Source organism: Protomyctophum bolini, assembly GCF_963924005.1.
Source record: "Protomyctophum bolini genome assembly, chromosome: 14".
Lineage (NCBI taxonomy): Eukaryota > Metazoa > Chordata > Actinopteri > Myctophiformes > Myctophidae > Protomyctophum > Protomyctophum bolini.
Genome location: NC_137875.1, coordinates 41,675,539 through 41,688,828, shown reverse-complemented (window position 1 = coordinate 41,688,828; position 13,290 = coordinate 41,675,539). Strand labels below are relative to the sequence as shown.

General features: G+C 44.6%; 1 protein-coding gene across 4 annotated transcripts in view; it reads left to right on the top strand.

Annotated features, from left to right (window-relative positions):
- The window catches only part of LOC308328078 (attractin-like protein 1), a 307,756-nt gene that overhangs the window by 38,753 nt on the left and 255,713 nt on the right, over positions 1 to 13,290 (top strand). For all 4 annotated transcript variants that reach the window (XR_013965255.1, XM_080781767.1, XM_080781766.1 and 1 more), the window contains exons 2-4: positions 4,608 to 4,691; positions 5,188 to 5,301; positions 10,112 to 10,249. Coding sequence is in view for 3 of the 4 variants with exons in the window: in XM_080781767.1 (XP_080637893.1) it covers positions 4,608 to 4,691; positions 5,188 to 5,301; positions 10,112 to 10,249 (336 nt within the window). In the remaining variant the exon portion in view is untranslated. The remainder of the gene's footprint in view (positions 1 to 4,607; positions 4,692 to 5,187; positions 5,302 to 10,111; positions 10,250 to 13,290) is intronic.

Sequence of the window (13,290 nt, the reverse complement as noted above, 5' to 3'; positions counted from 1 at the left end):
CAGCGGGTCATCAGTCGACTCGACACGGCTTGATCTGCTGACTGTGTGTGTGTGTGTGTGTGTGTGTGTGCGCGCGTGTGTGTGTGTGTGCTTGTTGGCGAGGATTGATTGCACAGTATCAACAGTCATGGTCGAGGAGAGGGGTCAATGTATAATATGCATTTGATTTATTTCATCCCTGACCGACACACAAAAACATGCAAATGCTTAGCACATTTTCTCATGTTTTAAGGTAAACAGGGGGTCACGGTGGCTCAGTTGGTATAGTGCTGTCGCCTCACAGCTATATAGAAGGTCCTGGGTTTGATTCCCGCTCGGGACGCTGTGGGCGCTGGGGGGCGTGTTTCCTCCTCCGCGTCATCAGTGCCCATACCCGAGGCGGGGGTTGGCGAAAGGGCCTTTCTGTGTGGAGTTTGCATGTTCTCCCCGTGTCCCCTAGGGTATAGGTATACTCTCTGAACTGCCTCCCCCTGGCCAGCCGGGGCGCCTGATGGAGGGGAAAGGAACTGGTCGGAATAACGTGTTCCTTCTATGCGCTACGTCCGGCCGGGGAAACTCCCCCCCCCCCCTGTCAGGTGAAAAGAAGCAGCTTGGACTCCTCATGCATAGAAGAAAGCATGAGGTCAGTCTGCTGCCCCTCCAGGTTGCCAGAGGAAGTGTATAGTGGTTACAAAATTGTGGGATAAGAATTGTCTTTACAATTGTCTTTACAAAAAAATGTGATAGCACATTTCAACAACATGGCAATTCAGAATGCGCGGAACATTAAGGAGAATATTTAGACAATGTGCAAAAGAAACACATTATGAAATGATAATGAAGTTACAATGCAGCAGAAGAGATCAAAAACCTTTGTGGCAAATGGAAAAAGTCTTGATTGATACAGTTGTAGCAGACCTGCAGTTTTCTGGGAGTTACCTCCTATACAAACTAAACGCTGCATGGTTCACATAAGGTACAGTAGTAGCAGATTATGTGAAATGTACTTTGGTCCAGCACAAGTTTAAACTGAACTGAATCAGGGGTAAAATCAGCCCCGATTCACTCATCGATTCGACTTATCCCATTTTGACCTGAGATCAGATTCTAAAAAGCTATGTTTTGTATGTTAGTCGTTCTTCGATTTTTCAAAAATAGCAGACCTGCAAGCTCGTAGCGCGCCACTCGGTGGCGCGCTATGAGCTTGTAGGTCTGCTATTAGAGGGGAGCTGTGTGTGTCTGTGACTGTAGAGGGGAGCTGTGTGTGTCTGTGACTGTAGAGGGGAGCTGTGTGTGTCTGTGACTGTAGAGGGGAGCTGTGTGTGTCTGTGACTGTAGAGGGGAGCTGTGTGTGTCTGTGACTGTAGAGGGGAGCTGTGCGTGTCTGTGACTGTAGAGGGGAGCTGTGTGTGTCTGTGACTGTAGAGGGGAGCTGTGCGTGTCTGTGACTGTAGAGGGGAGCTGTGTGTGTCTGTGACTGTAGAGGGGAGCTGTGTGTGTCTGTGACTGTAGAGGGGAGCTGTGTGTGTCTGTGACTGTAGAGGGGAGCTGTGTGTGTCTGTGACTGTAGAGGGGAGCAGTGTGTGTCTGTGACTGTGCCCAGGTGATGATGGTCGTTGATGCTCATCAAGGAAGGCAATTATGTTTCTGCACTGCACAAAAGTAATGCTACTCCTTTTGCAATGTAGTTAAATAAAAAAAATCTATAAATTATATAAAATTAAAAAAACTGTAATTTTTCTTTAAAATATATATATATATATTTTTTAATATGGCCTGAAAAATGGCATCGTGAACCTCATATCGTGATACGAATCGCATCGTGAGTTGAGTGAATCGTTACATGCCTATAGAGCGCCGCAGTTCCCGCCCCCTTTCAGAAAGCGAGTGGCCCAGGAAGTGAAAGCCCCATGCATTCTGCCATCGGCACTTTTAATATAATTTATTTAAAGACGGTTACGCCGCGGACAAAGCCAATTCGGATCGTGACGAATCATGACAATGAACACAATATTTTGGGCCGATCAAATAATTTATAAGACGAAAAATAAAACAAATAGTGTTGTCTCCTGACTTTCTTTTCTTCTTTCTAATGATTTGATCGTCCCAAAATATTGTGTTCATTGTCATGATTCGTCACGATCCGAATTGGCTTTGTCCGCGGCGTAACCGTCTTTAAATAAATTATATTAAAAGTGCCGATGGCAGAATGCATGGGGCTTTCACTTCCTGGGCCACTCGCTTTCTGAAAGGGGGCGGGGACTGCGGCGCTCTATAGCCCTAATACATGGAACGACCTATACAAACGACATTAAAATTTGGTACCCTTGCATCGTTTTAAGACCTTACAGTAATTTGGCTGTGCTTGGCACATATACTTTTGTGTGCATGCAACCCAGAATGACAGAGGTACTGTACTGTACTGTACTGTACTGTACTGTACTGTACTGTACTGTACTGTACTGTACTGTACTGTACTGTACTGTACTGTACTGTACTGTACTGTACTGTACTGTATACAGCATAGAGGACGGATGGTTGGTAAAGAAACTTTATGGATTCTTTGCCGGTATACGTCTTCACATTGATGTGGAGGCAACAACACCCGGGTTTGTCCCAGCATGCCAGATATAGCCAAAATACACCACTGAGCTCAGGTGTGGCCTGCATGTCCTTTGGTCCCCTGGCACCATAAAGCATATTATAACAGCATGAGTGCGGTGGTTTTCTCACAAAATTGTCCTCTGAAATGTAAGAAGTAAGTTAAAAAAATCACACCCGTGTGAAGTGAGTGGTGCAACTCCCCTCTTCCCTATCCCCCTGCCTCTCTCTCTCTCTCTCTCTCTGTAAATTAGCAGGCAACAGTGCAACACTATCTCTCTCTCTCTCTCTGTTTCTGGCACAACAGCGCCACTTTTGCCCCTACTGGCACTCTAAACATATACCGTAGCCACATACAGTCCCGGACATTGCTGTTCCTTGGAGTGGTGGTTGCACCGCTCAAGAAATAAATAGAGTCTATACTAAAGTATATACTGCCGTGTTGTCGGACAGATTTAAATCACTCAATGTGATTCTGTTCAAGTCCAAGTTGCGCCGGGCGGGCTCTGTCTGTCTGTCTGTCTGTCTGTCTGTCTGTCTGTCTGTCTGTCTGTCTGTCTGTCTGTCTGTCTGTCTGTCTGTCTGTCTGGGAGGGAGGGAGGGAGGGGGGAGGGAGGGGCAGTATACAATCTGGGACAATAACCCCAGCCAAATGCTCTGACAAATAGGCCTACTCTAAGCACTCTGACAATGGGTATGTATACGTCACAGTATACTGTCATCACAGTACTGACAACAGACTATAAGTTAATAATCAGTGGTGGAGGAAAAAAAAACACTTTTAGTGTAAAAGTCTGCAATACAATATATTAAGTACAAAGGGATTGGCATCAAAATGTACTTAACCCCTTTTGGTGTAAGCATCATGTTATGCTTTAGCTATTGAAAGAAATAGCAGATCTACAAGCTCGTAGCGTGCCACCGAGTGGCGCGCTACGAGCTTGTATAGGTCTGCTATTTTTGAAAAATCGAAGAACTACTGACATAGAAACGTAGCTTTTTCAGAAAACTGTCAGGATGTATAGAAGACATTTATAGAATCGTTCCCAGGTCAAATTGGGTTAAAGTACCAAATGTGGAAAGTATACTCGTGTAGAATGTCTCATTTCACAAGTTTTCAAGTGAAAAACATTTGAAAATAGCATATTGTTGCTGTCTGGAGGAAACCACCTAACTCCATTTTTTATTTATTATTATTATTATTCTTTTTTTTGCAAATCTGTGATATTGAACACCCTTTCTGGTCACATGTGTGTGTTGGTTAAACAACAACTTTAGTGTCTATATAGTTAATTTGTAGATTCTGATTATTATTACAACGCATACCGTTATCACTTCAGTCCATATACTGCACATTTCGTACATACAAAATGTACTTTTACTTTTGCACTTATGTACTTTCTTTTGTACATTTTGGATTCTGGTCTTTTATTTTCCGAGTACTCTAACGATGGCTACTGATTATCTATTCCTTTTTCTATTCCTTGATTTTTACTGTGATTTGACTGTGATTTCAGTGACGCTCGCGGAACTCGACTCCGTCTCGTTCCTGACCGCATCACTGTCGTGGCAATAATCACGTTAACCCGCACCCTCTCGTGTAATATTGCTTAATTGACTCCCCACTCAATCCAATTTGCGTTTGCGATCTCTGCTTGTCTTAAACGACGTTAAACTCACCGACATTGCAGCTCTAGTCCAAGCTTGAATTATCCTCTTTCAATCTGCCGAGCTTCGTTTCCGCGGGTCGTGTGGGTTTCAGAGTAAAAGCGGCCATGTCTTTCCGGCAACCCCCAGAGCTCCCCTATATTTTGAAGGACGTCCCGGCACTGATTGTGTGAAATAGTCTACGATGAATGACTGTGTGTGCTTGTTAAGGGCCTGTCCCTGTCACCAAGCTTACAGTACCAAGGGCGCGCTTCGTCACTGACTATACCAATAATCCCCCCCATGCTCTCTCTCTCTCTCTCTCTCTCTCTCTCTCTCTCTCTCTCTGTCTCTGTCTCTCTCTCTCTCTCTCTCTCTAGGTTAACGGAGCTGTCAGGCTCTCTGACAGATGGTCCAATCAACTATAAGTACAAGACCAAGTGTACCTGGCTGATAGAGGGATAGTGAGTATATCTCTGATACTTTTGGCTGGGTCCCACTTGACTCTGTAACTATATATACAATACAAACATCTGTGGTTTGCAAAGACAGCAAAGAATGCCCAGAACAGAACAAACACAGCAATTGTATTCCGTAAATAAAATAAAGTGTGTGTGTGTGTCTGTGTGTGTGTGTGTGTGTGTGTGTGTGTGTGTGTGTGTGTGTGTGTGTGTGTGTGTGTACTTGTACCCCTGGAGGGTGTGTGGGTATTTGTTCGGGATTTGCTGATTGCATTCTGTACGGCACCTTGTAAATATTTGTGTCCTTGTATTTGTATCTCTTATGTGGACATAAATAAATGATTAAAATCTGTGTGTGTGTGTGTGTGTGTGTGTGTGTGTGTGTGTGCATTAACATCAATCGTTGTCTCCACACCACTGACACATGACGTGAACATTATGCTCTCTCTCTCTCTCTCTCTCTCTCTCTCTCTCTCTCTCTCTCTGTCTCCCTCTACAGTCCTAACGCGGTGCTTCGGCTCCGCTTCAATCACTTTGCTACAGAATGCAGCTGGGACCACATGTACGTCTACGACGGAGACTCCATTTACGCTCCGCTGTTGGCTGCCTTCAGGTGAGCGCCGTGTCTGTCTAGCAAGAGATACAGTAGCAGGGTTCTACGGTAGCAGGGTTCTACGGTAGCAGGGTTCTACGGTAGCAGGGTTCTACGGTAGCAGGGTTCTACGGTAGCAGGGTTCTACGGTAGCAGGGTTCTAACGTGTTCTTATACCGTCTCCATGCTTGTCTGGTTTTAGTCACACAGCCTCTCGAGACAAGTCGAAGCCGGAAAGAGTATAGCACGTCGTGCCGTCAAAAAAAAACCCATTGGACTCACACTTTCCTCCACTCACTTTCCTCACTCTACTGATGTCTACTATAATCATAGCAGACAACTCCCATCCTGCACATCACCTCTTCAATCTCCTCCCATCAGGCAGGAGATAATTATATAGAAGCATCAGGTGCTCAACATCTCGCTTTCAGAGATAGCACTTACACCTCGCAGCCATTAGACATCCGAACTTGACTCGTTAGTTGGGCTGATGTACAGTATGTATGTAGCAATATGCATATACTGTAGCACTGGTTTTTGTAGTTTTTTTGTGGTGTATTGTCTTTCTTGTTTTTGTATCTCTACACACAGTATGGTTGTCTGTATATGTGTCGAGTATGAACCAAGACAAATTCCTATCAAATTGTTAATTGACGTGGCAATACAATGGTTGAATCTTGAATGTTAGCAGGGGAGCTTCGAGGGGACGACAGAGAGGAAGGTGAACGTCGCTTTAGCATGGTTTTAATGTTAGCAGGGGAGCTTCGAGGGGACGACAGAGAGGAAGGTGAACGTCGCTTTAGCATGGTTTTAATGTTAGCAGGGGAGCTTCGAGGGGACGACAGAGAGGAAGGTGAACGTCGCTTTAGCATGGTTTTAATGTTAGCAGGGGAGCTTCGAGGGGACGACAGAGAGGAAGGTGAACGTCGCTTTAGCATGGTTTTAATCTTAGCAGGGGAGCTTCGAGGGGACGACAGAGAGGAAGGTGAACGTCGCTTTAGCATGGTTTTAATGTTAGCAGGGGAGCTTCGAGGGGACGACAGAGAGGAAGGTGAACGTCGCTTTAGCATGGTTTTCCGCCACACCGACGATCATTTTTCCAGCACGTTCCTCTGCCCGTTTGCCTGCATAATACACTGCCAGCCGTTCGCAATCACTGCAGTTCACGAACGATACATGAGCAGACCTCGTTGGCCTGTGTCTTTCTGACTCATTCATCGTTATGTTTAAATTGTTTATGTAAAGGCCCGGACAGAGTCCGCTTTGTTCCTTGAGTGGGGGCGGAGTCAAGAGGACACAAAAAAACGCGAGCTTATTTTATACATATATAGTCTTACGTCGGTCTTTTATAATCTTTAACGTGCAAGCATCTACTCGCCCACTAGATGGCAGCTGTGACCCCCCCTGGCCCCTGCATTTGGTCTATTTTATTACATGCGAAATGCGTCAAATATGTTTAGATTGTATAAACTTTTTTTGTTGTTGTTATGCCTTGAGAGGTAGTTATAACTGTATATAATGAGTTTTACTCTATATCATCAATCGAAGTATAGGCTATATGAATACCACTGCCGATCCACAAGCTCACACCGCCACGCTTGCGAGCTTGGAACTTGTTAATTCTAATTGAATTGACCCAGTTTCGCGTCTTTCGCTAGTGCTGTAGTCAATGAATCATTGCGTTCACACGGGGCAGATTGCAGTCTATACCATTCATCGGCAACGGAAAACACGCTTTGTTGGTCGCGTCTGTAAACGGTCAAATTGTCACCAAATGGAAGCATATAGGATTAGGAGACACACACTCTCTCTCTGCTGTAATTCCGCGCAGTTCTCGTCTGAAAAGCAGGGCTGGACTGGGTCAAAAAGGGGGCTAACATTTGTCCCATGCACTGCCCACTGGACATGACTTTCAGTCCATAAGTAAATGAGGTCAAATGTGGCCAGGATTCTCCTATAAACAATAAGATGTCTATACACTTGAGTAGTACCAGCTCAGTGGCCTTGTGGTTAGAGTGTCCGCCCTGAGACTGGGAGGTCGGGGTTCAATTCCCGGTCGGGTCTTTATACCAAAGACCCAGTGCCTCCCTGCTTGACACTCGGCATCAAGGGTTGGCGCCGTGGAGTATTCTTTAGCTAAACGGGCTCCAATGCATTGTCTATGGTAGGGAAAATTCACTACGGGCGCAGTACCCTTTCCGGCCGCAACGTGGGTGCGGACGGGCCGTGGCGCTGTCCTAAACTTCGCTACCGATGCAATATATATCTGGCCACAGAGTGGTTGCGGATGGGCCGTGGCGCTGTCCTAAAGTTCACTACCGATGTAATATATATCTGGCCACAGAGTGATTGTGGATGGGCCGTGGCGCTGTCCTAAACTTCACTACCGATGTAATATATATCTGGCCACAGAGTGGTTGTGGATGGGCCGTGGCGCTGTCCTAAAGTTCACTACCGATGTAATATATATATCTGGCCACAGAGTGGTTGTGTATGGGCCGTGGCGCTGTTCTGAATGTCACTGCCGAATGACTCTGTTCTTCTTCTCTCGTTTTTTTTGTTATGATATTATTTTTCCTGCACGAGTCATCATCAGCTTTTTGTTACTTTATCGCAGCTAACGATCACATCGAGGTCCGTGGAATACTTTGTAATGAACAGCACTCTCTCGCGATTTTGGCGTTTAAGTTTTATATATTTTTGGACGAGATGATTGCCTGGATTTGTCTCTCTCTGCATTTTTTATGTTTACGCCACATAAGAAACTGACAGCAGTGACGGTGACAAATATATTATCTACCATACAACAGTAATACAACAACATAATGTGTGTGATATATTGAAATGCAATTTTAATTGTCATTTCAATATTTATATCCAAACTGTGGGTCTAACAGTAAACAAGCCAACTTAGTGTGCGGCCAGCAATGGCGTGAGCCAATGGGACTGTCTTGGGGGAGTGATTGACGGGTTGCTCCGTGTATGTAGTTAGGTTGAGAGAGCAGACCTGTCTATGACGCACACACGTAAATGCTGTCATTGCTGTCGTTGTATGGACGCTTATTCAATGATAATAAAGAGAGATCTTTATCAGTGGAACTACGTCTCTGCCTCCGGTTCTATTGGGATCGTTACAATACAGTTTAAGTGTACACTTGAATGGAAGCACCTTAAGGAATACAAATCATTGTGTGTACACTGTTTATACCCCTACACTGCTTACAGCAAAATACATCTGTTTAAATAAATTCTGTTATATAAACAGAGCAATACATTCTACATTTGTTCAAATTTTAGGATAGGATTTCAACTGCTGCTAGCCGATACATTTGCACTATATATTGTGTCCCACAGTTTTTTGATATTGTATCCATTTTCTAATTATCTTTATCTTTGTATATAAGAGTTGTGTCATTTCACAGAGTTCAACTGAAATGTTTAAAAGTAATTTGTTGTGATGTTACATTGAAAGAAAAAGGGATGGTGTGATGTGCTATGATTTAGAAAAACTAAAGCTATGTTTCCCAAACTTTAATGGCTCTAGCAGTGATTCTCAATCCGTTTAATTTCAAGGACCCCCATTTTGACATGCATTAGTCTACGGACCCCCATTTCTGCGATTTCTATCTCTGGGTCCCCCAATTTATATTTTCAAATCAATGTTAATTTAACTATGAGTGTACAAATGGAACCATTTGGTTCCATTCTTCATAATCATCATAACTAAATATAAGCAGTATAGAGTAGAAAATCAAGGTCAGAGAAATGAGTCACAATCACACTGGTACCATTAAACTCAACATATTTTATTATTTTACATCCAGGTATGCCATTACCAGGCAGTTAACTGATCAATAACTAACTTTAACTATGGATACATCTTCCATGAGGGGGAATCGAACTACAGTCTCCAAATCCCCTGCAAAGAAAAGTGAAAATTGTGATTGGGTGAAAAAGATGGCAACAAAGGCAAGCCTTCGTTTCATTGGCTGTCCCGCTGTGCCGACTATCCGCGACCGGCCAGGGTTGGATTGGGGGGAATAAGTCCCTGCGACATACTAGCGTCATGTCCAGGGGGTGTACTTTGTACATCAAGCTGCCTCACGCTATACAGAAACAGGAAATAGGCTCCTGCCCCCTATGGGGCCCCGTGGCTCGGCAAGGCTTATACTTACTTACTATACTTGAGTAATACAGCATGTTATTGTTAACAATGAATAGTCCCATTTCACACATAACTGAGGTTAAGCGCTACAAATGGCTAACAGCTGTCGGGGCTCAAAAAAAACCTAAGGCTGCATCTGTAGCTGCAATGGAAAAAAAGCTTTTGTTGACATTCATTATGTATATAGGACCACGGTACTGCAGTGTATACACAATGTATTGCATTCATCAATTTACCCTCGCGTCAAAAGACAAGACCACGAGCCAACAATAAAAAATAAAAATAAAAACGTACTGGAATCCCTGCATAAACGCCACATTGTATCACTTTGTGTCCAAAGCTAATCGGTGTCATATGTATAACGGGGGTGTGTGTGTACACTGTACGATTCCTGTAACGGGGCCTCGTCTGTCTTTTGCAGCTCTCTGAGACCACAGTACAGTACAGTATAGCCATCCGTTAGATATACAGTACTCTGCTGAGTGTCTTCCCAGTGGTCTAGTGGTTAATCTGTTCTCAGGTCAGTTATTATCCTCTCTCTCTCTCTCTCTCTCTCTCTCTCTCTCTCTCTCCCGGTGTCTTCCCAGTGGTCTAGTGGTTAATCTGTTCTCAGGTCAGTTATTATCCTCTCTCTCTCTCTCTCTCTCCCGGTGTCTCTCTTCCCAGTGGTCTAGTGGTTCCAGAGACGCGGGGGGGAGGAGCTAACGAGACGGTTCCAGAAGTGGTGGCGACGTCTGGCTACGCTCTGCTCCACTTCTTCAGCGACGCAGCCTACAACCTGACCGGCTTCCACGTAGCCTTCTCGTATGTCTCTCTGTCTCTCTCTCTCTCTCTCTCTGCCCTCCCTCGCTTTGACGTGTCTCTCTCTATTTCTCTGCCCTCTCTCTCTCTCTCTCTCTCTCTCTCTATTTCTCTCTCTCTCTCTCTCCCTCCCCCCCCCTCTCGCTGTCTCTCCCTTTTCCTCCCTCTCCCTTTCTCTGTCCTCTCGCCCTTATTTCCTGTCTCCTGACTCCTCTGCCACACACACACACACACACACACACACACACACACACACACACACACACACACACACACACACACACGCGCACAGACAAACGCAGTCTCGGAAGCCTCGTCTCCACAGATTTCTCCCTGTCACACAAACGGTAACAATATTACTGCAGTAACAGGTGGATGGTGCGGCCAGTCGTTCATTCAGCGTGTGTGTGTGTGTGCGTGTGTGTGTGTGTGTGTGTGTGTGTGTGTGTGTGTGTGTGTGTGTGTGTGTGTGTGTGTGTGTGTGTGTGTGTGTGTGTGTGTGTGTGTGTGTGTGTGCGCGCGTGTGTGTGTGTGTGTGTCGGGAGGTACTTTAGAAAAGCATCAAGGCTAAGGCTGTCAAACACACACACACACACACACACACACGCACGCGCACACAAACATAAAAGACAAGCACACGTAAGGGGGCGATAAAGGCTTGGGTTGTCATGACGACCCTCGTGTTGTCGCCGCAAACCTGTTTTAATGAAGACCACATGATGTCCTTCACTTCCACCCCCCCCCCCCGATTCTCTCCCCCCCGATTCTCTCTCTCCATCCCTCTCTCTCTCTCTCTCTCTCTCTCTCTCAGTCTGCCCATCCCTCCGTCTCCATCCATCTCTCTCTCTCTCTCTCTCTCTCTCTCTCTCTCTCTCTCTCTCTCAGTCTGCCCATCCCTCCGTCTCCATCCATCTCTCTCTCTCTCTCTCTCTCTCTCTCTCTCTCAGTCTGCCCATCCCTCCGTCTCCATCCATCTCTCTCTCTCTCTCTCTCTCTCTCTCTCCCTCTCTCTCTCTCTCTCTGTCTGCCCATCCGTCTCCATCCCTCTATCTGTACCTCTCTGTTTATCTCTAACTACTTATCCCTCCATCTATGTCACTCTCTATCCCTTTATCTATCCCTCCATCTCTCCCTCTCTCTCTCTCTCTCTCTCTCTCTCTCTCTCTCTCTCTCTCTGTCAGTCCATCTCACTGGTCCTCCAACAACCCAACATTTTGTTTTGAGTGGTGCAGGCCGCACTCCAAGGAACAGCAATGTCCGTCCCTCCCTATATGTCCGGCCCTTTGTTTAGGGTACCACTATCCTGACAGTTTTCTGGAAAATCTGTGTTTCCGTGTCAGTCGTACTTCGATTTTTCAAAAGTAGCAGACCCACAAGCTCTTATATAGCGCGGCACAAGCCCGCGCTACGAGCTTGTAGGTCTGCTATTTTTCAATAGCTAAAGCATAACATGATGCCAACACCGTTAAAATGGGTTTTAAATCCTACCCCTGCACCAAACCACCATTGACAAAGAAAAAGGGGAAATAATAATACTAATAATTAACAATAACGATAACATTTTTTTATTTAAATGAACAACAAACAAAAAAATAATAAAAAATATAAATAGTCCCTCCCAACCCACCCCGTCATAAAGGCCTGAAAAGAAATCATTGCGACAATTTCAACAAAGACCAAAAAAATGATATAAATATAATTTTTGATAAATGTTAGTTAGATATGTATAATGCTATAGTTATATATAGTAGAGTTCCTATAACTAAAGAATATGGTTCCAGCTGTCTATTGTTTTATAGGTTGCACCATTTAAGCCATGTTTGGTGTTTTAAACATTATATGTTATATACTTTATAGCCATTGAAAAATAGCAGATCTACAAGTTCATGAGCTTGTGTAGGTCTGCTGTTTTAGAAAAAATCGTGAAAGTGTGCCTCAAATCTTTGAATATACATTATTATTACAGAGTGAACATTTCAACTCAAATCTTTGCTTCTGGGGGGGGGGGGGGGGGGTCCCTGGAACAACATATGTTCATATGGGGGGGGGGGGGGGGGGGGGGTCCTTTTTTGACATGAAATATTGAGCACCACTGAAAAAAAAATGACATTTAAAAAAAAAAACCCTAAATGGGTTAATCTAGCCGTATAGAAAGCTCTGTTTCTTTTATTTCTCGACGTCAGGCCTGGATGGGTTAAATAAATAACCCCCGATGAGGATGTTCAGACCCTGCAGCCCTATACGTCCATCAGTCATCTATTTGTTCTGCCCTCTATCGCTCTCATTATCTATATCACTGTATGCATCCATTCTGTCTATCATATAGCCCTCATTCCTCCCTATACGTCCATCAGTCATCTATTTGTTCTGCCCTCTATCGCTCTCATTATCTATATCACTGTATGCATCCATTCTGTCTATCATATAGCCCTCATTCCGCCCTATACGTCCATCAGTCATCTATTTGTTCTGCCCTCTATCGCTCTCATTATCTATATCACTGTATGCATCCATTCTGTCTATCATATAGCCCTCATTCCTCCCTCTAGATCCCTCAACCTGTCTGTCCTTCCCTCCATCTCTCTCTCTCTCTCTCTCTCTCTCTCTTTCTGCCAGGATATCTCATATGCCTATACCGATTTCTTAACCCATTCTGAACGGGAACCCGTTTTGCTGTTGGCATCATGTTATGCTTTAGCTGTCGAAAAACAGCAGACCTACAAGCTCATAGCGCGCCACCGAGTGGCGCGCTACGAGCTTGCAGGTCTGCTATTTTTGAAAAATCGAAGAACGACTGACATTAAAAAAAAAAAATCTGATCTCAGGTCAGAATGGGTTTATCAGACCAGTGTGTGTCCAGCGGAAACCTCGTATGAATCTGATCTCAGGTCAGAATGGGTTAAACCTCTCCCTATATAAAACATGTATACAGTGTTGGGCAGTAGCTAGCTACAAGTAGCGAAGCTACATAGCTTACTACATTTATCAGTAGCTTGATGGTAGCTTCACTCCTTTTGAACCAAGTAGCGTTTTTTGTAGTGTAG